Below are 25,061 nucleotides of genomic sequence, written 5' to 3'. Positions count from 1 at the left end.
CCGTTTTCCTTAAAGGAAAACGAGTTGCAATTCAAAAAAATAATGAAACCATTTGGTTTTATTTTTTCAGAGTAGACAGTGGTCCATTGGACCACTGCCTGCTCTGAAAAAATATTTTCAGCGACATTCACAAATGGACCCCTTCCAGTTTGCAAATGAGTTACCACCCACTTCAAGTGGGTGTTAACTGCGAAATGCTTTGCGACTGCTTTCGCGGTCACAAAGCAATTCTGCATCGCGGTGCGAGTCGCAAATAGGAAGGGAACACCCCTTCCTATTTGCGAGTCAGATTCACATTTTGCGAGTCGGTACCGACTCGCAAAATGTAAATCAGCATCGCGATGGCCGTTTTGCATGTCGCAAACTGCGTTTTGCGCAGTTTGCGACATGCAAAACGGTTCCTACATCTGGCCCTAAATGTCAGCTATTGTTTCGGCAATTACAAAAAACTATCTCACATCATTTGTTGTTGCCTATCTTTTGCCAGTGAACATTAAATGTATTTATTACCCTCTTTCCTGCCTTAGGAATCTGCGACTGTTAGAATACCGTTTGCTTCTGTTTTAATTGGTCAGACCTCCCACTGATTGGGTTTGTCCAAATGATGAAGGTTATAATGAATAAAATGAGTCATTAGCTCGTTCCTTCTCAATGATTTGTAGAACCAGGGCCGGGGTCAAAAGCTTAGCTTGATTGTTGATTTTGCTTGCTTTCTTCATTTATTCCTTTGTGTATTAATATGATTTTAATTATTTAATGACTGTAGTTATGACACTGTAAGTTCTTTGCATGTAGTAGGGAACTGGACACTCTGGTACCAGTTGTGTGGAAGAGATTTGTATACACATGTATAGTGAGGGCTGCTGAGAACTGCCTGCCAAGTGGAAATGAGTAGGCAATAGGTGGAGACTGTCAACTGATGGGGTTAAAGCATCTTATGTACAGGTTTATAGACAGTTCTATAGTTGAGAACAGATTGGAATTTTGTTGCTGCTTGACTGTTGTCTTTGTTAGAAGGTAATCTGTAAGAATGTTACAAGAAATGTTTTCCTATGTTTACACAGGTGCACAATTTGTGGCTACTGGAGGATGACTCCCCAGCAGCTTCTGTTAGGGCTATAGAGCTCAAAGTACCTACTTAACATCCCTGGTGGTCTGCTGCCCTCGTGTCATGTTTTTAGTTTGAGCGTAAACATACGACCTCTTATATACTTTCAAGTAAACTTCTTCTGTGAGTTTCCAGCTATATCATTTGTTAGTTTGTGTCATTTAAAACTCCTTCCTTACTACTGGTCAGTCATGCCTCTTTGTCCCTCCTTCTGTGTGGGAGCAGGGACCGACTACTGTGCAATTACACTTTGTCCTGTTAATCTGGTCTGTAGGGGACTTATTATTTTTGTTTTTACTTTATTTCCTGCTCCTGTCCAGGGAAGCTTCCCTTTTCATTTGCAGAGCATTCATGCTCTGAGCTTAGCTTGTAAACAAGGCTAAATATCAGGCTATCTTGATCACATTTGGTCTTTGTAGACTCTCTGCGCTCCGTTACCCCCCCCCCCCCCCCTCAGCTCCCTGGCTCCCATCCGTCCTTAGCTTGGATTTTCCAGAGGGAAGGATCACTTTCAATTGCTTATAGCCTAGGCACCCAGCTCTACTATGACTCTGCAATCCCTAGAGACAGAGCCCACTTCTGGTCCATACTGGGATCCCACTTACAGCTCCATGGATCGCACTCGCAGCTCCAACAGTGCACCTCAGTTCATACACTACAAGAACCTCACACACGCTGTGTGCCAGAGCACCTCAGTTCTTGCAGTCAGTACACTGCTGCTCCAGTACTCGGACCTCTGGCATAGCTATATCAGTTCACACACTCCAAGCGCTCAGCTGTGCCAGAACCCCATACGCTCTGTAAAAACTGAGGTGCTCTAGCAGTCTGTATACACTGCTGTTCTAGTACTGGGACCTCAGGCGCCGCTCAATTGGGGGACCCCAGTTCACACACTCACAGCCCTCAGCTGTCCCGGACCCCCCCCCCTAACCATCACACAGTGTCTGCCAGAGCACCTCAGTTCTTATAGTCAGTACTCTCTGCTGTTACAGTACTGGGACCTCAGGCACAGCTCCATCAGTGTATCTCATTTCTACCCCAGCAAAGTCATTTACTTTCCTATCCTGGGACCACGCTTACATAAAGTTAAATTGCAGCAGCTCAGTTCCAATATTCAGTCCCACTTCCATGCCAATACTGGACCCAAAAGAGCAAAACACAACTCAGCTAGGGCACCTCAAGTCTAACATCTGACTACACTGTTAATTAGAACCCCCGCAGCTCTACCAGAATCTATCAGTTCTAATGTTCGGTGCACATTTCTTCTCAGTACTAAGGTTCTCACACACACATGCCCTTCAGGATTGCTTGCTTCTGTGGTTCAGAGGCAGTGCCACTCCCATGGTGGGCCCCACTCGCAGCTTCAACAGCACACCTCCAGGCAATCTCTAAGCAACACTGGCATACCAATACCAGGTTCCACACACAGCTCCATTAACATACCTTGCTTCTGACCTTGTGTGCCTGTTACTATTCCAGTATTGCAGCCCATATAAAACTGTCAGTGCACCTCAACCCTAACATGCAGTGCCCCATTATTCCAATACCAGAAATAACATGGCGCTCCGTTTTTCATTCCTCATCTGCTGCCTTTCTGTTATTCCAGCACTGGACTGGGACACAGCTCTGTCTATACCCCAGCCCCTGGTCTGAAGTGCCCCATTATAGCTGTATTAGGTTTCACGATCAACTCTGCTAATGCACCTCCTGTTGTTCTGCAGTGCCCCCTGCTGTACCACACATTGACCTGTTTTTTGACATGGGGGAGCTAGTTAAATCTAGTCTTAACTACCATCTTTAATTGGGAGGTTCTGTTTAACCTATCTCACTATGTTCTTTACTTTACTTTGTTTACTTTTAATGTTTTTTCTTTTGCCCCAACTTTTCTCTTTCCAGCTCTTAAAATCCACACGTTAAGTTTCGCTCTTTGTTTCAACTGTTTATTTTTACTCCTCTCCCTCTTTAGGGTTGAGCGCAAAGCACTCGCTGTCTAGTGGCCTTGTAACCCTGCCACCGAGTGTGGTTGGTTGGTGGGCTTGCCTTTTAAAATTTGCTTGCTTTCATTAGTGGAAAGTATGCATACGTCATGCCTTTTGAGGTGTTTAGCCCTCCTCGAGCGCACCGGCCAATTACTGAAAACAGGCTCTGTTTTTTCCGTATGGTTTCTGCACTACTTCTTTCTATTTATTTCCTATGCAGTGCGATCTCGCTGGGCAGTAGTCTAGCGCGTTGCATCACATCGATCCTATTTTACAAGGATTATTGCATTTTTGCCAATGATACGTATGACTGCGAGCGAAATTCTGTTTTACTTTTTATTTTTAATTTATGTGGCAAGGAGTGTCCAGTTCTGAATTTACAACGCAAATAGCTTTCTCGAGCAAATGCGAGGCCCATTGCATTGCAAATGCTTGTTTTATTTCTCTCTCCTTTATCAAACTCACAAAAACTTGATTATTTCTTTCCATGTTTTGTTCCTCTTCTTCTTTTTTTTTTTTTTAAAGGGTCGAGCACAAAGCACTCGGTCGCTGGTGTAATCTCTCTGTGGGCTTTTAACCACACCAACGTCAAGCCCATCAGTTTAGTTGGTTTGTGGGCCTGTCTTTTAAAATTAGCTTGATTTAATTAGTGAAAGGCATGCATATGTCATGCCTTTTTCGGTGTTTAGCCCGCCTTGAGCGTACCGGCCAACTACTGAAAACATACAAGGCTCCATGTTTTCTGCATGGCTTTTGGACTACTTTTTCCTTTTTTTCGTAGGCAGCGTGATCTCGCTCGGCCCTAGTAGAGCAATTTGCTTGACATCGACCCCGTTACATGGATAGTTGCACTTTTGCCTATACGTTTCACTGCGAGCGAGCTTCTGTTTCCTTTTGTGTGTTTGCTTTGCGCTCATGGCGGCCGTCGGCTCGCTTATATGAAACGGTTTTACTTTTCATTTTCACTGTATGTGGAAGAAAAGCCTGGTTAGGAGTTTACAACGCTAATAGCTTTAACTCGAGTAAACGCGAGACCCATTGCATAACAAGTGCTTGTTCTTCATCAGGCGTTCATTCTTTTACTATTTTTTTGTTTTTTCTCTTCGCTTCATTCTTTCTTTGTCTTTTTAATTTGCTCTTTCCTTTGACTTGGTATGTGTCCTTTCACTTATTTTTTTATTTTTTGAAAAGTTTAGATCTTCCTTCCTTTCTCTGGTGTTTTTCTTATCTTTATCTTTCAATTTGCGATTTACTATCAATCCCTCATTTTACCTGACTGTATGTGGAAGCCACAAGTTACTTGTTGGGACCCGAAGTTTCAAAGTGGTTTTCACATTCTGTGGCAATGGGAAATGTTAGTACATACATGCCCTGGCTCTTTCGCTGGTTGTTTCTCACCATCTCTTTTTTCCTCTAATGTTCATTTTTCTTTTTATTTTCACGCTTTTTTCATTCTTTTCCTCTTCATCTTTAATTTGCTAGCTTCTTCCCCTTTTATCTTTTGTCTCACACATTTGCTGTATGTCTTCTTAGTTGTGTGTTCAATTTCTCATTCTTTCTTTCCCTTCTTTTATTGCTTTGCAACCCCCTTCTCTTTCTTCCTTTTGTCTGTTGTATTCCTTTTGCTTCTCTTTCTGCCCCATCCGCTTTCTCTCCTGAGGCCTAGTTATCAATGGAGCAACAGGTGCAGTGGCAAGGGAGCCCAGAGACCTATGGACCTGAACTCTAATTACTGCTCTATTTTCCTACCGAATTTCCAGTCAGTTATTTTCCTTTCTTAATCCAGGGCCAAAGACACAGTTACTATGCCACTTGTCCTCTCCATCTTTACTCTCGACTCCCTCTTTCCTTTCACCCTCCAATCCATCCCAAATTATATTTTTGTTATGGTGTTTGAACATTACGCTCTAATGCCAAAAGTTTATTTATGAGAAAGGTTTACATGATTGTACATGTTTTGAGATCGAGGAAGAAGGTAAATGGAAGTGCTTTAGTTTAATGCTGGGGCACTGGAATAATGTGGCAGGAAAAGACTAAATTATAGGCGAGGCAGGGTTGACCAATTTGGTGGCAAGAAAAGTCCAGTTATGAATTTACAATGCCATAGGTCTGCTCAAGAAAATGCAAGGCCTACTGAAAAAAAAATGCTTGTTTTTTTTTTTTTGGTATGCGATGCTCTACGCCCTAATTGTTTTTCAGCCTAGTGAAATTGCATTGTAGTTTTGAATACCTTATTACTTTTTTTTTTTTTTCTCCCAGCATTTTTCAAAAACGCTTAACTTTTTAGCTTCTTTGGTGTAAGGCAATACCCATGGATTATGTATGTGGTCTGTTGCACACTTCTTTTCTACATGAATTTGCTTGAAACTGTGGCTTTGCTGCCCACTGATTAGCCATTAGTGAAACTGGTTTACTTCTGAAGGCGGGAACTCAACCACACCTCTCTTAGTGCCAGATGTACGACCCCGAGTTTTGCAACTCAATTTGCAACTCATCTGCAAGCAACAAATTACAAGCCACAAAACCATATCTTCAACAGTGTACTTCACACTGTTTGTGATTCCCAATGGGGTCGCAAATGACCTACCTTATTAATATTCATGAGGCATGTCGCAATTTGCGACCCATTGGGAATGGCTGCACTCAAAGGGATGGTGGCCTGCTGGAGACAGCAGACCACCATGTCTGTGACTGCTTTTAAATAAAGCATTTTTTTTTTTTTAAATGCAGCCCATTTTCCTTAAAGGAACGGGATGCATTTCAAAAACAAAAATGAAAAGTTTACTTTTTCATTTTTTCAGAGCAGGCAGTGGTCTGTGGGACCACTTCCTGCTCTGAAAAAGTATTTTTACTACCATTCACAAAGGGTAAGGGGTCCCTCGTGGACCCTTTCCCCTTTGTGAATGGATTAGCATCAATTGGAAATTGGTGCTAACTGCGATTATTTTGTGACTGCATTCAAGGTCAAAAAACAATCCTACATCGCAGTGCCACTTGCAATTAGGAAGGAAACACCCCTTCCTAATTGAGACTCGCAAGCCATTTCGATTCGGTAAATAGATTACCGAATCGCAAAAAAAGGCCTCTACACCGCAAAATGCTTTTTTTTTTTCTCATTGCAAACGGCCCGATTTACAGAATCAGGCCCTTTGCGGTGAGAAAAAAGCTTTGTACATGTGACCCTTAGACTTTTGCTTCTTTGCTGCGCGATGTATCTGAGGCATTATCCTAAAGATTATTGATGCAAACAGATCTTTTGCCTGTGACGTAGCTTTGCAACAATATATATCACATTTGAATATATATCTCACCCAACCTCCTTGTGAGGTGCATTGAACAAGTTTTCCATCATACTCGTTTCCAAATACAGTAAAGGGTAAAAACTTAATTTAAAGACACCCGCATTGAAAAGGTTTGCATTTTATTAATAAATATTTTCTTCACCCTCTGGAACTTCTGTGAGAAGCATGTTATCCTGTAACTGTTTAATCTGCAAACATATTGTCACAGATGCATTATTCTTTGTGTGTCATAGACAATTGCGTCATAGCCTGCTTGTCCTTTTCCCTTCCATCTCCAGGTGTAAGTGCAACGGTCATGCCAGTGAGTGCGTGAAGAACGAGCTAGAGAAGCTTGTCTGCTTGTGTAGCCACAACACTGCTGGTGCAGACTGTGAAAAGTGTCTCCCTTTTTACAACGATCGTCCTTGGAGGAGAGCAACTGCTGATAGTCCCAACGAATGCCTGGGTATATAGAAGTCTTATTTCATTCCCCCTCCTTTTTTTCTACTTGTTAAATTGTGTATGGTATTTGATGTGCAGAACGTTGCTGCTTTGCTGTAAAAGCAAGTTTTTGGACTTGAATGCAGACCAGTCACTGCCACACACTATGAAGAAATGTTGTAGGTTTAGCACTAGAAATATTCTTGAGGAAAATGGTGCGAACATAAAGAGGAGACTTAATGGGCGGGGTTCTTGGATGGTCCATTAGATTTGATTTATGTGGTGCTCAGTCTCGCTTTCTAATGTATGTTGGCTTGTTATTTATTGTTCCCCCTTCAGCTTGCGACTGTAATGGTAGATCGCGAGAATGCTATTTTGACCCAGAGCTGTACCGAGCAACAGGCCATGGAGGGCATTGCACTGGCTGCATTGACAACACTGATGGTGCAAACTGCGAGAGATGTCGTGAGAACCACTACCGCCAGGCAAGCGAAGAACCCTGTCTTCCATGCAACTGTAACCCTATTGGTAAGATCAGATATTAAGGATAGTCTGGGTACTATCTGCAGTTGTTTTTATTTATATATATATATATATATGTATATATATATATATATATATATTTGTTTAGCTCTTACTACCCCTGATGAGGCGTCGAAGCGCTTTACAGTGAGTAGCACACTACTCGGAGCCTAGTTAGTGGTCAGTCAATTGGTTATTGGGGTTAGTTTGCATGCTGTGTGGGGTCTTGTTTCGTTTGATGTGATTATTAGAGAGGGCTACATGAGGCACTATTACTAGCTGGAATTAATATTGTTATGGTTTCAAAAGAGCTTTAAGGCAGATAGTTATGTGATTTTTAGAGTAACACACAGATGAGGGAGACAGAAGGTAGAAAGAATCAGGGGTCGATTTAAAAAAAAAAAAAAAAACATAAGTGATTGGAAGGTCAGTTTTTCATGCATTAAGGGTTACAACAGGGTAAGATGATTTTTAGCGTGCAATTTGTGGATTTAAACCTGTTGAAAGAAACAATTTCATTTAAAGATACTTCTCACAGTAAAAAAGGGAGCACAGTGTGACAAATAAGAGCAACTTTTTATATACCCACTACACCATATTTAATACTATACTGTAAGAGTTCATGCAAATTATATGCACCATAAACAGTATATTATAAAAAAACGTTTGTAAACATCCATCCACTTGCAAATATTACTATGCAATTAATATAGACACATTGTCACTCATTCAATGTCTGGTTCGGAAGGCACCTGAACCTGAAGAGCATCCCAGCAGAACAGGCACCATGACTAGCTGAATGGATTTGTCTGTGCTCACCTTCTCCTATGTATCATTGATAAGTAAATGACCTTTGATATAGCCAGTGCAGACATTTCCTCAGGTTTCCATATTTGCACTTATCTTCCACATTGTCAATTAGAAGTCATGATTGTTATAAAATATTTGAAAACTTGACACATTTTTCCCCAGTTACAAAAAGATCTGTAATGATGAAGATGTTGGGATCTTTGTAGTTTCAGTTTCTGTTGTGTTGTATCTTCTTGAAACATTTGACCAAACCTAACTTGATAATTTTTTCTCATTTTTAGCATAATCTTCATTCAGTGGCATACAGCAATCACTTACACAATCCTCAATTTTTCATCAGCAATGATGGACTGATTAGGTTAGTGCTCCAGTGACCGTCATTGAGAGAAAATGCAAAGTCATGACAAGGACAGTCTTCTATTTGTAAAGTGATCCAGTGACATGCATGTCAGGCGTTAGCATTTTATCCAGAGTGTTTCGCAGTCTAAGAAACTAACCAGTTCTTAAACTGCATTTTCACACTGTAATGTCTAGCCAATGTCAGTGATGAGTGTGGCATGGGAATGTCACGGCACTCTGTAGCCATTCAGGATTGAAGCAGGTGCTAACTTTTCTTGGGGTCTTAAGAGTCTTGGGACAAATGTGATTACCGGGCAGTTACTGAGATGAGTTTTGTCATTTTTGCAGCATGTGCTTCTGTAGACCACATGCTGTGCCCGCACTGTTGGTATCAAGTGTTGCACTTCGATGTTGAAACATGTTTTTTTCTTTTTTTTAAAGTAGTTCTTTCAAGATTACTCTTAATGCCACAATTGAAACCTACAATGCACCAGGACACACCTCCGATAGCTTTGTTTCCGCCATCCGGTTCATGTGTTTCCACGGCTTCACTACAGCTGCACATCGAAAGACATACATCATGGTGCTAGATGACCAGAGCACCTCAAACCAAATAGACATCGTGCTTTTGACCGCAAACATCAAGAAACCATCCCTTTGCTGACCGCATTGAAGCCGATCTATGTGACAAAATTGGGGCCAGGTCTTATAACAATGACTTGTGAAGAGAGGGTATGGAAAACGCAACATTTACATTTTTAACTGGTCAAATCAGCATCAGGTCTGTAAACTCTTCCTACTGATAAACAACAAGGCTCCCTTTTTTGCATGTAATACCTTTAGGAAAAAAAAAATCGGCACTGAAGGACGCTGGGTGCATTACTCCATTATGCAGCAACAGGATTGTGAATCTCCATCTGGTGCAGTCGCCGAGGATATTAAAGGGCTTGATTTTAATGATGAGAGGTCAGTTTGGTAGGCTAGATGACCATCATGAGGGAAGTCCCTTGCATGTGTCTTCCCATGACTCCGCTCCGACGTCCGAGATGATCAATCTCCAGGGCCCCTGCCAAAGTCTGCATTTGCACCTAGGACTTGGCCAACACCTTGATGTTCTGGGGCAGATAGAGAGGACCAACCAACACCCTCTCCCTTGAAAAGATAGAGGTCACAGATGAGAGAAACTGCCCTCTGCGGAGGAGCAACCTCTGAGAAGCCTCTGCTCTACCAAGAGCACCATGCCTTCAATGAAAAACCGCCTTCAGTGATAAACCACCTGCAAAGAAGAAACCTCTATTGGCACCAACCACATCAGCAGAAAACTATTTGATGTTGAAAAACACTGTGCCCCAGAGGAACATCGACTCTGAGACGCAAAGCTTCGGAGCCAAGAATGCATGAACTGGCATCAGCACTTTAGATCCCAGGAACCAAAGAAGGTAGGCAACCAGATCAGAGACGGAGGACAGTAGAGTTCTATTCTAAAACTGGGCACATAGTATCATGGCCCCTTTCCAGCTCCCACCCAACGCAAGCAGCATAGGCTAACATTTGAGGATATTGGGGCTTATTCCAGTCCTAAGAGAAAGCATGTGGAGGCAAAACCACCTAAGACAAAAACTGGTGAGCCACCCACACCACCAGCAGCTTAGGCCAAGCTATAGATGCAGACCCATTGTCGCATTTACAGTTTCTAATAAATTCACTGATAAGCAGGACGATGCTGAACAAGTTCACAGAGCCTATCACTAGAAAGAAAAGGAGCTAACCCCAGTAAGAGCTTCACTACCGGATGATACATCTGCATGTCAATCATTCTTGGTGTCTCAGAAAATAAAGTTCCAGTAAAAGTACATTAGGATGAAGGTGACTTCTTAATAGAAACCATTTCAGAAACTGAGCTTACTACCCAATTTTATGAATGTTAAAGTCCATGCTAAATAACTCTTTAGAGCTTATGAAATCCACTGTAGTAATGTCCTGAGTAGAGAGCTCAAAGCTGCATGAGGAGATAAATTATTTATAACAGGGCACATGCCCCCAACTTACTGAGACAATCTAGAATTGGTGGAGCCAAAAGTTGAGCACAACCTTAAATGGTGGGATACTTTTTTTTTTTTTTAATGGGGCATGTTGTACTGTGTGCTATAGTTAATGGTATTGCAGATAACCCTGCATGCTTTTAAGGAACACATTTTCTAAAAGGTAGCACCTTTTTGCACAGACATGCCAACCATGTATTTTTTTCAGAAGTAGTGTGACACCCACTGGATTTGCCACTTCTGGTGCAAAATATTTGACATTGTCGATTTGACTCAAAGTACCGCTAGTAAAATTCATTCCAGGGGTGGACAACAGCTTTACAGATAGATAGGTAAATTCTTTGTTGTACAATTATTGAAAATCATTACAATAAGTCCATAAGTTCATTGTTTTTTCGGCAATAAAACAGGGCTTACATCGGCCTAGAACCTGGACAAATAAAGACTCAGTTAAATTTAAAAAGGAGAGAGAGTACATTACTAAAAAGGTATCCCTTTAAAAAGTGCGTAAGTATACAAAACGGAGATTAAGAAGCACAAAGAATCTAAAATACTATTTTTGCATCTGGGTGGGGAGCTGAACTAGTCTCATGACTGTGCTTGGGGCCTCTAAAATTGCACCATAGGCTAACGGGAGTCTAATCAAGAATGTGCTTAGCCATTAGAAAAATATAATATATGTAGCAGACTAATGGGGGAGTACATTTTTAACGCAATTAACCCCAGTCGCAGTTTAATTAGCTCCTGCTTTAGGGCCAGGCTGGCAGGGAAAGATACATCTGCAATGCCCCTGGCTCATACAGTGTGGATGCCCAACTTCCATGGGCCAGTTTCTTGATAATCCGAGTGTCCTGTTCCCTTGAGAATACTTTTGCTTGCTTGGTTATCTGTCTAGAGACTAATGGTGCACAGGAAGACCACTTGACCAGATCTCTCGAGTCTCAGGGATGTCGAGTTGTAGGACGCTGGCCTGGTGAGTGGTGGGTACCTAAGGTACTTACATCTTATTCCAGGTATCCCCTCTTAGTGAAGTGTAAGCAGTGTATAGAAGCCAGGCTCCCTAGAGGTAGCTGTGGATGAGCAGCCAAGGCTTATCTAGGAGACATGCAAACCTCTTGCAATACCCCTACAGTCACAAAGCACTTACACACATGAAAGAAAACACTAATTTGTACAAAAATAAAGGTACTTTATTTTTGGAACAGATCACCACAATACTAGACAGGTAACCCACCTTAGGAGGTAAGTAATACACTAAATATATACACTAGCAATCAAAAACCAGTGTAGAAGAGGATAGAAAACAGTGCAAATAGCAATAACCAATATTGACCCAAGGGGTAGCACAACAAATAATGTTAAAAAAAATAGGACTGCAAACAAAGTACCCCCACCTAGGTAAGTAAAATGTGTAGAGGGGAGCTGGGAGTTGGGAGTACTAGAAAACTAGAGGTAAGTAACAGTTTCCCCCAGCGACCAGGAATGCAGGAGTAAAACACTGGATTTTCCCCAAACCACCAAAAGTAGGAAAAGAAAAAAAGAAGACACCCAGAGAGGACTGCAAGAAAACCAGCGGTGAATTCCTGAAGAAAGAAGACCTGTGGAGAGAGGGGACCAAGTCACAGTGGAGTCGAGGAGGAGTAGAGGCTACTACCCACCCAGCTGTGAATGCAGGAGTTGGTCGACGTTGATGAAGAACAAGTTAGCACTGCAGCCCTGGAGCCACAGAAGAGTTTCTGATGGATGCAGATGAAGTCTCACACTGGAAGGAAGATTGCAGACTGGTGTTGGTGCAGGAATTCCACCAACAACCCTTGGCAAAGGCATACTCGCGGTTAGTGGAAAAGAGGTGCTGCCGGGGACCAGAAAGGCCCAGGAGGACTCAACCCAGGAGGGAGGAGTCACAGGGGACCCTCAGCATCCCAGAGAGTTTACAGGAGCAGAGGCAGCAACCACAGGATTCCTACAGGATGGGGAGTCATGAGTTGCACAAGAAGCCCACGCAGCACTACAAAAGAGGATCCCATGCAGGAAAGTGTTTGCAGGATGGAGTGCTGGGGCTGGAGCTACACGTCCATTGAAGATTCCTTGGAGGAGATGGAAACAAGCCTTGTCAGCTGCAAGAGACGCGGTACATGGGGGTACTGTCCTGCTTGGGAAGGCAAAGGTTTACGTCCACCAAAGTTGGACAGCTGGCAGGGAGGACCAAAAGGACTACTCTGGACCACCACTGTGATGCAGGATACACGCAGCTCAGCAGGAGAAGGGAAGGCAGGTAGCTGGTAGTTGCTTGCTGTAGGTGCCTGCGGTTGCAGGGAAGTGACTCCTTCACTCCAAGGGAGATTTCTCCCTCTTCTTGTGCAGGCTGAAGAGTTGCAGTCTTCTGAGGATGTACAGCCAGGGAAATGTTGCACAGCTGGCAGGAGACGTGGAAACAAAGTTGCAGAAGAGTCTTCTTCATCGTAGCAATGTTTGTTGAATCCTGGAGGGTCCAGCTGCGGTTCCAGTGGCAGAGCCTAAGCAGAGGTTGTAGGGGAGTCCTGCTGGAATCTTGCAATCCGAATCTGAAGACCCACTTGAGAGAGACACTAAATAGCCCTGAAAGGGGGATCGGTCACCTAACAAGGTAACCACCTATCAGGAGGGGGCTCTGATGTCACCTGCCTGGCCACTCTGATGCTCCCAGAGCTCCCTGCCAACCTTGGAAACAAGATGGCAGAACCCAGGGACCTACTGGAGGAGCTCTGGGCACCACCCCTGGGGTGGTGATGGACAGGGGAGTAATCACTCCCCTTTCCATTGTCCAGTTTCGTGCCAGAGCAGGGACTGGGGGTCCCTTTACCGGTGTGGACTGGTTTATGCATGGAGGGCACCAAATGTGCCCTTCAAAGCAAACCAGTGGCTTGGGGAGGCTCCTTCTTCCAAAGGAAATCCTTTGTGCTGCCTTCCTGGGCTTGATCAGATTAAGCAGCAGGAACACAGAAACCTGTCTGAGGGGTGGCAGCAGCTGAGCTGCCCAGGGAAAATGATTGAATTCGCACTTGCGGGGTAGAAAGATCGTTCAGGGCTCCAAACCACTACCAGCCTTGAGCTGCCAAGAAGAAACGCTGATATCTCGGAAAGTCTGGTAAGTTTAATACTCTCCCCTACGACCGGCTTCCCTCCCCTATGATCGAGATTCTAGCTCTTTTGCCTTTCTATTTAAATATGGAAATTAGTTTATTTACTTCTGCGAAGGAGGGAGAAGGAGACATAGAATGCATACTGCATAAGAAATTGATCAAAGGGGAGATTATCCGTTTAATCATTTCTGCCCCCCACCCCTCCACCCATGAGATGTGTTTAGGAGACCATTTTTTTGAGAGATCCTTGGTTTTAGCAAGAGTCAGTTTCATTTATAGAGTAGGAAGATCTTTGGCAAACCAAAAATGTGGAGATATTTAAGATTCTCGGGTTGCCAGTGTGTATTTAGAGGAAATACCTCAGTTTTATCCTTATTGAGTGACTAACCAGAAACCAGTGAAAAACGTCTTCTCTCATGCATATTGTGCAGATTGGCAAAATGTGTATTTAGGTAAATATTAGCACACCAACAGCCTTCTGATTCGTACATTGAAAATGTATACTTTTCATGCCCTCAATATTTCATTAAGAGGGGGATAGCAGGGATTCAACGACTAGAAGAAAGAAAAGTGGGGATAGTGGACAACCATGTCCTGTTCCCTGGGCTTCCAGAAAGGAATTAGAAAGATAGCCATTGACCTTGACTCTTGCCACGGTCAATTGTATAATGCCATTATTGTACGGATGAAATCATCACCCAAGCTTTATTTAATCACAGCAGACCACAGAAACCTCCAAGAAAGGCTTTTTCAGCGACTGCTACTGCCAGTGAATCAGCATGTTTGGCCTTATCAAGTGCATGACACAATAATCTAATGTTATCTGCTGCCAATCTACCCTTCAGAAAGCCAGTTTGAGTTGGAGCAATGAGCTTTAATATATATTTTTCTAAATGTAACAATAAGGTCTTAGCATGGATTTTGCAGTTTACATTAATGAGGGCTATAAGGCAGTAACTCCTAATATCCATCTGATATTTTCCCTCTTTGGGGATAACGACTATCGTGGCCTCAGTTGTGGACCCATACACCGAGCCAAAGTTTGCATATTGTTGGAATACGGAACCAACAGGGTCCACTATCACATCTACAAAGGTTCTATAAAATCTGGCATTAGGTCCATCCGGATCTGGAGCTTTCCGTTTTTCAGTGAGCTGATAGCTTTACAAATCTCCTCATTGTCAATCGGGGCATTAAACAAAATCAGTTCTTCCTGTGAAAGGTGAGGAAGATTACTTGCAAATAGATTTTTAACACATAATTATGGTGTAGAAATATGATCCGGATTATATAAATCAACATACAAAGTCTCTACATTTTTATTAGAATATCCTGAGGTGAAGCAATAGAACCAGATGAATCTTGATTCGCAGATACAGCAGATTTATTTTTAGTATGTTAAGTAATTTGCTGATACTTTCCATTCTCTATTTCTGTTAATCATAGAATTGGCATTGGCTGTCTCTCTCCATTTGTGGGCCTTTAAACTTAATGTTTTATTGCATTCATATTGCAATTTACGAAGTTTTGGTAATTCTGTGGAACCCCCAGAGTTGGTAATAGATTCATATTATTGTTCAATTTCAGTTTCCGTATCTGCAAATCTTTTAAGAGCCATTTGTTTTGTAGCAGCACATTTTATTCATGTACCTCTAAGTCACTTTCACGGCATCCTAATGTGTAAAAGCGGATGTATCATCTGGAGCATTTTCGTTCAGAAAATAGGTAGTGATAATAGATTCAACAATGCTACTATCATTTAGAAGGTTATCATTGAGGTGCCATTTTTGGGAGGGATTGGAAGTGTTGACACAGTAATATCTAAAGATCAGCAAGCATGATCAGATTTTAATATTGGTTTGACTGTAGGGTTGTGAGCCAATGGAACGAGAGACCTGCTAATTAAAATATAGTAAATTCTAGTGAAAGTATGATGAGGGGAGTAGAATGAATAGTCACTGCTTGATGGATTATAGTCTCCACACAGCGATCAAATGATGGTTGTTACAACACACTTTCATTCGATTATGCCGTTTATTACCCCTATTTTTGAGCAGAGATTCTGTCAATATATCCATTCATTGGTGGGTTAAAGTCTCCTTCCACAATGAGATCAAGATCTTCAGGTGGTTGTCATTCTCTTGTCTAAATCCTTCCAAAATCTCACAATTTCATTTGGAGCATCAAGGTTTACAATGGCAAGGATCTTGTCATTTTTGAACCTGCATAATAGGCCAATGACCCTAGTCGTCATGCGAGTGTGAGAGGACCTTAAGGCAACATTTCTTATGTATGGCCGGAGATATTTCCATCTCTGCCACCCAAGAGGAGTACAATTTGCATCTATAATAAGCTTAGTATGAGTTTCTTGTAGCAATATTAGATCTCTCCCCCAGCTATTAGGCTGCGATCTTCCAGCGTTCCACATGGAGGTGAAGACCCTTAGTATCTAAAGAACTTTAAATGTCAGCGTGATGTCAAAACGGTGAACGTGTCAAAATCAGGTAGTAGAAAGTGTCTTAATGAAAGATACCAAAGTCTAACGAGATACTGTCAGTAAATAGACTCCAATAGTATGTAGCTGACCTAATTGCACAGACTTTCAATATCATGAATAAAAGATGCAATATATAAAAGGGTAATATCCAACGATGCAGCATGCACAGAAAAAAATGTATACATACTCAAAATACAGTTGAAGGAAAAAACAGCAGTCATAATCCTTAAACCCCCCCCCCCCCGTGCTGAGCCCTTTTTTGGCTATTTGGGGTAGTTTGCGCTTAGGCCTTCATAACTTTTTGTCCACATAAGCTATCCACGCCAAATTTGCGTCCTTTTTTTCCCCAACATCCTAGGGATTCTAATGGTACCCAGCGTTTGTGGTTTCCCTTGGAGGAGACCAAGAAATTAGCCAAAATACAGTGAAAATTTCGTTTTAAAAAAAAAAAAAATGGGAAAAAAGGGCTGCCGAAGAAGGCTTGTGATTTTTTTTTTCCCTGAAAATGGCATCAACAAAGGGTTTCTGGTGCTAAAATTACCATCTTCCCACCTTTCTTGCTTCTTTTTCTTTCCTTTTTTATTGCTGCCTAAAAGCTACAGTTGAAAAGCGTCAGTTGAAGTATGTGCATTGCTTTGAAGACGCAAGCTGCAACTGCAAGACAACTGGTGGCAAATAGATATATATATATATATCACTTATTTGTGGGTCTGGTTTTCCTGGGGGCCGATCGCAGCCCTCAGGGAAACCACACATGTATTGACAAAAGTGATTTATATATATATCTATAGATATTTACATTTAGAGATATATATATATATATGTTTTTTTTTTTTTTTTTTTATAGCTGTTGCATGGTTTCCTTGGGGGCCAAGATGGCCCCCAGGGAAACCCTACAACAACTAAAAAAAAAATATTGCCCCCACAGGGGGTCGTCCTGTCCATTATTTTTTCTTTTTTTACTTTATTTAGCCCCTGGGGGGGCCCGATCGCGAGCGTTTTCCAAGGGGGCCGACCCCCCCAAGTGAAATCCCTGGTGTCTAATGGTGTTTCCTGACCCGGAGAGTCTCCCCTTTCTTACGAGGCCTTCCTGAACGTGGGGAAGGCAGTTTGTGGGCGTTTCCCCCATTGGAGCAGGAAGCGGCCACAAGGCCGCTTTTTTGCTCTGATGGGGAAATCCACAAAGTGATGTCAGCGCGCCTCTCGGCGCGTTGACGTCACAAAGGGGCGGACGGGGGGGAGTCACGGAAAAGCTTCCGTGTCTCCTGGGGAATAAAAATAAAAAATCCTCGGGTGCGACGCACCAGAGGATTTATTAACCCCCTCCCTGGTGTCGGCCACTGATCGTCACCCGCACCAGGGAAGTAGAGCGGGCGTCGGCCAGTGGCTGACGCCCGCACCCAAGGGGTTAAAGTAATGAAAATACAAATTGTTGGTATGCCAGACCCAAATTAGAGAGACCAAAAGTGAAAGAGAAAAAGGAAAGAAAAAGAAGCAAGAAAACAGAAAGAAAAATAACAATAGAGATATTACCAAAAATGTGAGCTCAAAACAAAACCACTCCAAAAACCTCCCCTGAAATGCAAAAAAAGTGCATTTCCCAACCCTCTTTTACCTTGGGAAAGGAGGCCATGGTTGGCAAAACTTGCAGCTCATGCGCCAACAGAAGACCCAGTATGGCCTGAGAAAAACACCAAGCCTAACCTTAATGGAAAAAAAACAGAATATATACTAAATATCATCCTCAAGCAGCAGTTATCTCAAAGGCTGTTCAGACATGCAACAAAAGGATGCAGTTTAAATATAAAACATAAATTAGACGCTTTCAATTTAACAAGATAGAGATTTGCGTATAATAAATCAAGTAGTAAGTGCTAAATAACATAACAATGAACGTGAAGATGATACCTTATACATTTCACATTATCAAGTGAAAAATCTATTAAGTGAATCATTCTAATGACATATGATCAGAAAACAGTGAAAAAAATCACCTTGCCTGTTGAGTTCATATCAAGTTACCAGGTCTGTCTAGGACGTGCCATCAAGGAATATTTGAAGGTCTGAAGGATTGTTAATCGCAAGGGCTCACCTTTGAAAACGATATGGAATCTGGCCAGACCCACAAAGGAGATGGGAATCGAACTTTCACATAGTGACTGAGGTAGAGCAAGAAAACCGTTCCTTGTAGTTACTGTCTCTTTAGAATAGTCTTGTGCAATAGATATTTTGGCCCCATTCCATTTTACCTGCTGCATCTTCCGTATATGGGGAAGAGTTAATTCCTTGTGATGATAGCGCAAAGTATGAAAGATCACCATTCTTGGACATTCTGATACATTAGAACGAGCTGTAGAAGGTCAGCCATTACGAACGCTGTGGACTTTTTCGCTTTTAAATTCCTTGTCTGAGGAGATCCCCAGCAAACGTGGAATTCGTGCTTCCAAAATGTTGGCGCAAGATTTTACTTCAGGCTCCACACTTTCTGCAAGATCAAACATTTGCAAGTTCCCTCTATGATTGCGATCTTCAAGTACTGCAAGTTATCGTGCCGTAGCTCATATCTTACGTGAGGAGAAATCAAGATCACCCCTTGTGGAAGGGGAAGTATCCTCAAGGGCACTTAATCTTGATTCCGCTTCCGTGATCCTGTGAATAAGTCCTTTAAAATCAGAACGGAATGCTTGTAAAACCTCATGCATCACATCAGTATTAACTCTAGTTTCTTGGGCAAGGTCTTGTTAAGGCATCCAAACGTTAAATAATAGTGGCAATGCTCAATGACATATCTACTTTAGGTTTAACTGGAGATTATGAAAGAAGTGGATCAGCTTTAGAATGCTTCGTAGTGGCTTTCGTTTCTCTAGAATCTTCAGTTTCAGTAAACTTTCTGTGTTCTGCCATATTGCTAGAAGAACCAGTCACACGAGTTTTACACCAGAAGGGACGAATCGAATAGAACTGGTCCTTCGAGTAGATAAGTAATGCAGCCCAGTACGCATGTAGCTGGAAATGAGTGCAAAGAACCTAAATGTAGTAGAAAAAACAATCCTCCTAGAGAATTATCAAAAAGATTATATAGGCTGAGAAGTCATTTATTATCACTAAAAGCTCAAAACTTCTACAGGACTTGTCGACAAGAAGCGCTGGATCAAACAAAGTAATAGCCACAGTAACTGAAGAGAGTGCACATGTATTTAATATGCTGGTTGAAACACGATTAAAAAAAAAAAGCTGTATGCCTTTATCTAGGGGCATAAATTGCAGTGGTATGCAGCAATGTTGGGGGCATCAGTTGCCTTCATTAGAGCAAGCATGAGTCTCCACAATGATTGCTGAGCATTGGGAAGGTTAAAAATCCCACTTATTTCGTAAGAATGCACATGGCAATGTACATCTGCTAGAAGTGGCAGGGCGTTTGCTGAAAAATGGCATTCACATATTCAGGCAGGTAAAACGAAGAAAGCGCCTGTGGTCTAATGCGTGGTACATACTGGAGAGGAGCACCATCATGTGTTATCTTGGGCGAAGCATACCTTTAACGACAGTCGCCATCTTAAGTACAGTGCAGATAAAAGGAGATGAGTCGCTCTTAAACACATTTCCCTGCTCCATTGAGTATTGCAGTGTCTGCAGTAATCGCTCGAGGAATTCCGCCGATCTTCTAGCCCAAATTTACAGGTTTAGGGCATGTTGGTTAGGTGGAATACATCTGGAAGCTCTGGCGGGTTCCGGGGCTCACGTCTCAAGCCGCCATTGCACATGGGCTCAAACCATGCCCCCCTCATGTTTGCATTTGTTACTTATTGCTCATGACAAATCAAGTAGCTTCTTATGTGAAGAGCCACAGTGCTCTGATGCAATTTTATTTCTTTCTGTTTGATATTACTTGAAAGACATTCCATTGCTAGAATATTCAATAACCTAAAGCTGTAGTTTTAAAGCTGGAGATTTTTTTTTCAATTGGCTTGCTATGGCCTATATAACTGCCCAAAAAAGGTGCACAGCAAGTATTTGTCTGTTTTAAGGACACCTCCCAATCCCTGTGGCCCAAGTCAAGTACTGCTGCATCTGGATCTTTCAGGGTGGTGTAGCCAAGATCTTATTTGCTGCCAATTCCCCCTTTAAGGAGGACAGACCAGGGAAGGACCACCAGTATAAAATATATTGCTCTCATGACCACAGCCCCGCCAGCTGTCTGTTTTAGGTTTGGGAACTTGTGATATAGTTGTGGAGGGACACAGTACAAAGTGTATAATTGATAACGGACCTCTTTATTTTTTGTGTTAATCATGCTTTTCACCATGTCTGTTTAAAGAATTTCCCGAACTCTCTAGGATGGATTCTCAAGGCTTCCATTTCGAGTTGTGTGCACAGATCGTGGTTGCAAGCCTAGTAACATTGCTTAGAGCATAGAAACTGTCCCGTAGAATCACTGGTCCTGGTGAAGGAATGAAAACCGTTTTCTCTCTAGTAGCTGCTGTTTCTAAATCAAAATACACCTGTGTGCTATGATGGCCAATAATCTAGTCTTAAGTACTGTCTTTGGGATTCTTCAGCAAGGATTAGGTGGTTGCCTGTGCTTGGTTAGCCATGTCTTTTCCATAGCTTTCTATTTATTATGGCCTTCTCCGTTTGTATCAATATTATGTAAAGTTTCTAAGCGCTACCAGCCAAATAACTCACAAGTGAGTATAATTTAAGGATTCGGAAGGCCCTTTCTTCCTCAGATCTAGGTTTCTGCTGCAGTTTTAAGGGGTCCCAGGATCCCTTGCATACAAATTGCGAGATGGATTTTAGAAGGGCCTTGTATAGCTGCTTTGGCTAATACTCGTACGGCCTGTAAACGTTACAAAACTTTTGGAATGATTAATTTTAATTGCATCCAGTCTGTCCGACAATGTGACTAAAAGTGGGAACCATCTAACTGCCTGTGGGAATACTTGCTAACAAGCATATGTATTTGGCCCTTTAAAGTTCTACCAATGATGCTATTTCAGTGATGCTGTTTAATCTAGAGATATTTTTGCATGGCAGGAAGTCCATTGAAAGTCCATTTGGGTTTGCAGAAGCTTTTCCTTTTCCCTTGTCCAAGGTCAAGCTCAGAATGTTCTACTTTGCATGTTTATTTTGTTTCCAGCCACCTGTTGACTATTCACCATGCAGTCCAAATGTGGCCCACTGTAAGAGTTAAGGCTTTTTCTCCTGTGGGCATTAGCCCCAGTGAACAAATATTGCATCTGTCGCCAGACCCTATCCAAGAAGCCACTTAAGTGCAACATCCTGTTTTCTTACAAGCTGTCACTCACCTTTCAGGTCACTGTCGGAAAGTGCCCCTTTTGGATATGGTCACATCCCTCCCCCTAAAAACACTTTTTGCTCAGTAGTACTGAGGTTTTTTGACTGAGGTGCACTGGGTCCCTGCTAAACATGTCCCTAATGACCGTGCTCTTTCCCTAAAATAAGGTAAAATATTAAAATTGTGTACAATTGGCACACACTCTAGTACTTGTGCAAGTCCTTGGCAAATGGTACCACTAGTATCTCAGGCCGGCCTAGATACTAGAGGGTGCCTAAGGGCTGCTGCATGTATTGTGCCATCCTTAAGGGACCCCCAAAAGCGTTACACACACCCTGCCATTGCAGACTGTCATGAAGCAAACCATAAGAGAAAACACGACGTGGCACACTGTGTGCCATGCCTCACTTGTTGCCTCTAAGTATTTGTAAGTCAGCCCTACAGCAAGCCTTACAGCCCTATGGCAGGGTGCAGTTTTGATGTGAGGACACATTTGCATGAGTAGAAATGCCCCTGTAATGCCTAGTTTGATTACTAGATGTTACAAGTGAACAGGGAAGCCATCTTGAGGTATGTACTGGACACTCGTCATAACGAGTTCCCCAGATTAATAATGGCTTAATTGAAACCTATGGTGTTTGGTATCAAATGAGAACCACAAGAGGGAAAGGGAAGATATTGTTTGGTCTAGTGTACACCCTCCTGTAATGTCGTATGGCAATAATACCTAGGTACACCGTTTTAATACACTGGACACCACACAACCAATTAGGTGGAGAGTCATAAGATCATCAAAACACTAGTTTGGTAGAAGCAAGTGCCCTCACTCACCAATAGGTGGCATGCTTCATCGTCGGGCAGTGCTTCTTCTCAAGCTGACACTGGAATGCCTGACGGGCCCCGCAAGGGGGCTCTTTGCCAGAGATCTTTTGCTTGTGATTACCTGGTAAGAGTGAGGTGTGGAGAGGACGGGAACAAGTGTGACTAAAATTTACTATAGTTGCCAGTGTAATGAACTTTATTTTGAAGAAAGTGGGACCTATGTCAAGATTAAAAACTGTAAGGAAATGCCTCCTTGGCATGGTTACCCCCTGACTTTTTGCCTTTGCTGATGCTAAGTTTTGATTTGAAAGTGTGCTGAGGCCTGCTAACCAGGCCCCAGCACCAGTGTTCTTTCTCTAACCTGTACTTTTGTTTCCACAATTGGCACACCCTGGCATCCAGATAAGTCCCTTGTAACTAGTACCCCTGGTACCAAGAGCCCTGATGCCAGGGAAGGTCTCTAAGGGCTGCAGCATATCTTGCGCCACCCTGGGGACCCCTCACTCAGCACAGACACACTGCTTGTCAGCTTGTGTGTGCTAGTGGGGATAAAAAGACTAAGTCGACATGGCACTCCCCTCAGGGTGCCATGCCAACCTCACACTGCTTACAGGTATAGATAAGTCACCCCTCTAGCAGGCCTTACAGCCCTAAGGCAGGGTGCACTATACCATAGGTGAGGGCATAAGTGCATGAGCACTATGCCCCTACAGTGTCTAAGCAAAACCTTAGACATTGTAAGTGCAGGGTAGCCATAAGAGTATATGGTCTGGGAGTCTGTCTTGCACGAACTCCACAGCACCATAATGGCTACACTGAAAACTGTGAAGTTTGGTATCAAACTTCTCAGCACAATAAATGCACACTGATGCCAGTGTACATTTTATTGTAACATACACCCAGGAGGGCACCTTAGAGGTGACCCCTGAAACCTTAACCGACTATCTGTGTAGGTTGACTAGTTCTAGTAGCCTGCCACACACCAGACATGTTGCTGGCCACATGGGGAGAGTGCCTTTGTCACTCTGTGGCTAGTAACAAAGCCTGTACTGGGTGGAGGTGCTTCTCACCTCCCCCTGCAGGAACTGTAACACCTAGCGGTGAGCCTCAAAGGCTCACCCCCTTTGTTACAGCACCGCAGGGCATTCCAGCTAGTGGAGTTGTGCCCGCCCCCTACGGACACGGCCCAACTTTTGGCGGCAAGGCCAGAGGAGATAATGAGAAAAACAAGGAGTCACTGGCCAGTCAGGACAGCCCCTAAGGCAACCTGAGCTGAGGTGACTCTGACTTTTAGAAATCCTCCATCTTGCAGATGGAGGATTCCCCCAATAGGGATAGGAATGTGCCCCCCTCCACTCGGGAGGAGGCACAAAGAGGGTGTTGATTGGCTGCTAACCCCTCAGACCTAAACACACCCCTAAATTTAGTATTTAGGGGCTCCCCAGAACCTAGGAACTCAGATTCCTGCAACCTAAGAAGAAGAGGACTGCTAAGCTGAAAAACCCTGCAGAGAAGACGGAGACACCAACTGCTTTGGCCCCAGCTCTACCGGCCTGTCTCCCCCCCCCTCTAAAGACACTGCTCCAGCGACGCTTTCCCCAGGGACCAGCGACCTCTGAAGCTTCAGAGGACTGCCCTGCATCTAGAAGGACCAAGAACTCCAGAGGACAGTGGCTCTGTTCACCAAAGACTGCAACTTTGCAACAAAGAAGGAACTTTGAAACAACTTGCGTTTCCCACTGGAAGCGTGAGACTTGGCACTCTGCACCCGACGCCCCCGGCTCGACTTGTGGAGAACAACCACTTCAGGGAGGACTCCCCGGCGACTGCGAGACAGTGAGTAGCCAGAGTTGACCCCCCTGAGCCCCCACAGCGACACCTGCAGAGGGAGTCCCGAGGCTCCCCCTGACCGCGACTGCCTGCTTCAAAGACCCGACACCTGGTAAAGGCACTGCATCCGCAGCCCCCAGGACCTGAAGGATCCGACCTCCAGTGCAGGAGCGACCCCCAGGTGGTGGCTACCCCGAGGAGCCCCCCCCCCCCCTTGCCTGCCTGCATCACTGAAGAGACCCCTTGGTCCCCCATTGATTTCTATTACAAACCCGACGCTTGTTTGCACACTGCACCCGGCCGCCCCCGTGCCGCTGAGGGTGTACTTTTTGTGTGGACTTGTGTCCCCCCCGGTGCCCTACAAAACCCCCCTGGTCTGCCCTCCAAAGACGCGGGTACTTACCTGCTTGCAGACTGGAACCAGAGCACTCCCCCTTCTCCATTGAAGCCTATGTGTTTTGGGCACCACTTTGACCTCTGCACCTGACCGGCCCTGAGCTGCTGGTGTGGTAACTTTGGGGTTGCCCTGAACCCCCAACGGTGGGCTACCTTGGACCCAAACTTGAACCCCGTAGGTGGTTTACTTACCTGCAAAAACTAACAAACTCTTACTCCCCCCAGGAACTGTTGAAAATTGCACTGTCTAATTTTAAAATAGCTATATGTCATTTATGTGAAAACTGTATATGCTATTTTGCTAAATTCAAAGTTCCTAAAGTACCTACCTGCAATACCTTTCATTTGAAGTATTACATGTAAATCTTGAACCTGTGGTTCTTAAAATAAACTAAGAAAAGATATTGTTCTATACAAAAACCTATTGGCCTGGAATTGTCTCTGAGTGTGTTCCTCATTTATTGCCTGTTTGTGTACAACAAATGCTTAACACTACTCCTTTGATAAGCCTACTGCTCGACCACACTACCACAAAATAGAGCATTAGAATTATCTCTTTTTGCCACTATCTTA

General features: G+C 43.3%; 1 protein-coding gene across 1 annotated transcript in view; it reads left to right on the top strand.

Moving 5' to 3' along the window:
- Positions 1–25,061, top strand: part of LAMC1 (laminin subunit gamma 1) — a 657,035-nt gene that overhangs the window by 131,789 nt on the left and 500,185 nt on the right. Inside the window, exons 4-5 of the mRNA XM_069232049.1 lie at positions 6,668–6,834; positions 7,149–7,337. Of these exons, the coding sequence (XP_069088150.1) occupies positions 6,668–6,834; positions 7,149–7,337 (356 nt within the window). The remainder of the gene's footprint in view (positions 1–6,667; positions 6,835–7,148; positions 7,338–25,061) is intronic.

The sequence above is a fragment of the Pleurodeles waltl genome, chromosome 4_2 (assembly GCF_031143425.1).
Source record: "Pleurodeles waltl isolate 20211129_DDA chromosome 4_2, aPleWal1.hap1.20221129, whole genome shotgun sequence".
Lineage (NCBI taxonomy): Eukaryota > Metazoa > Chordata > Amphibia > Caudata > Salamandridae > Pleurodeles > Pleurodeles waltl.
The sequence above is the reverse complement of the archived record's forward strand: the minus strand, read 5'-3'. Positions and strand labels throughout refer to the sequence as shown.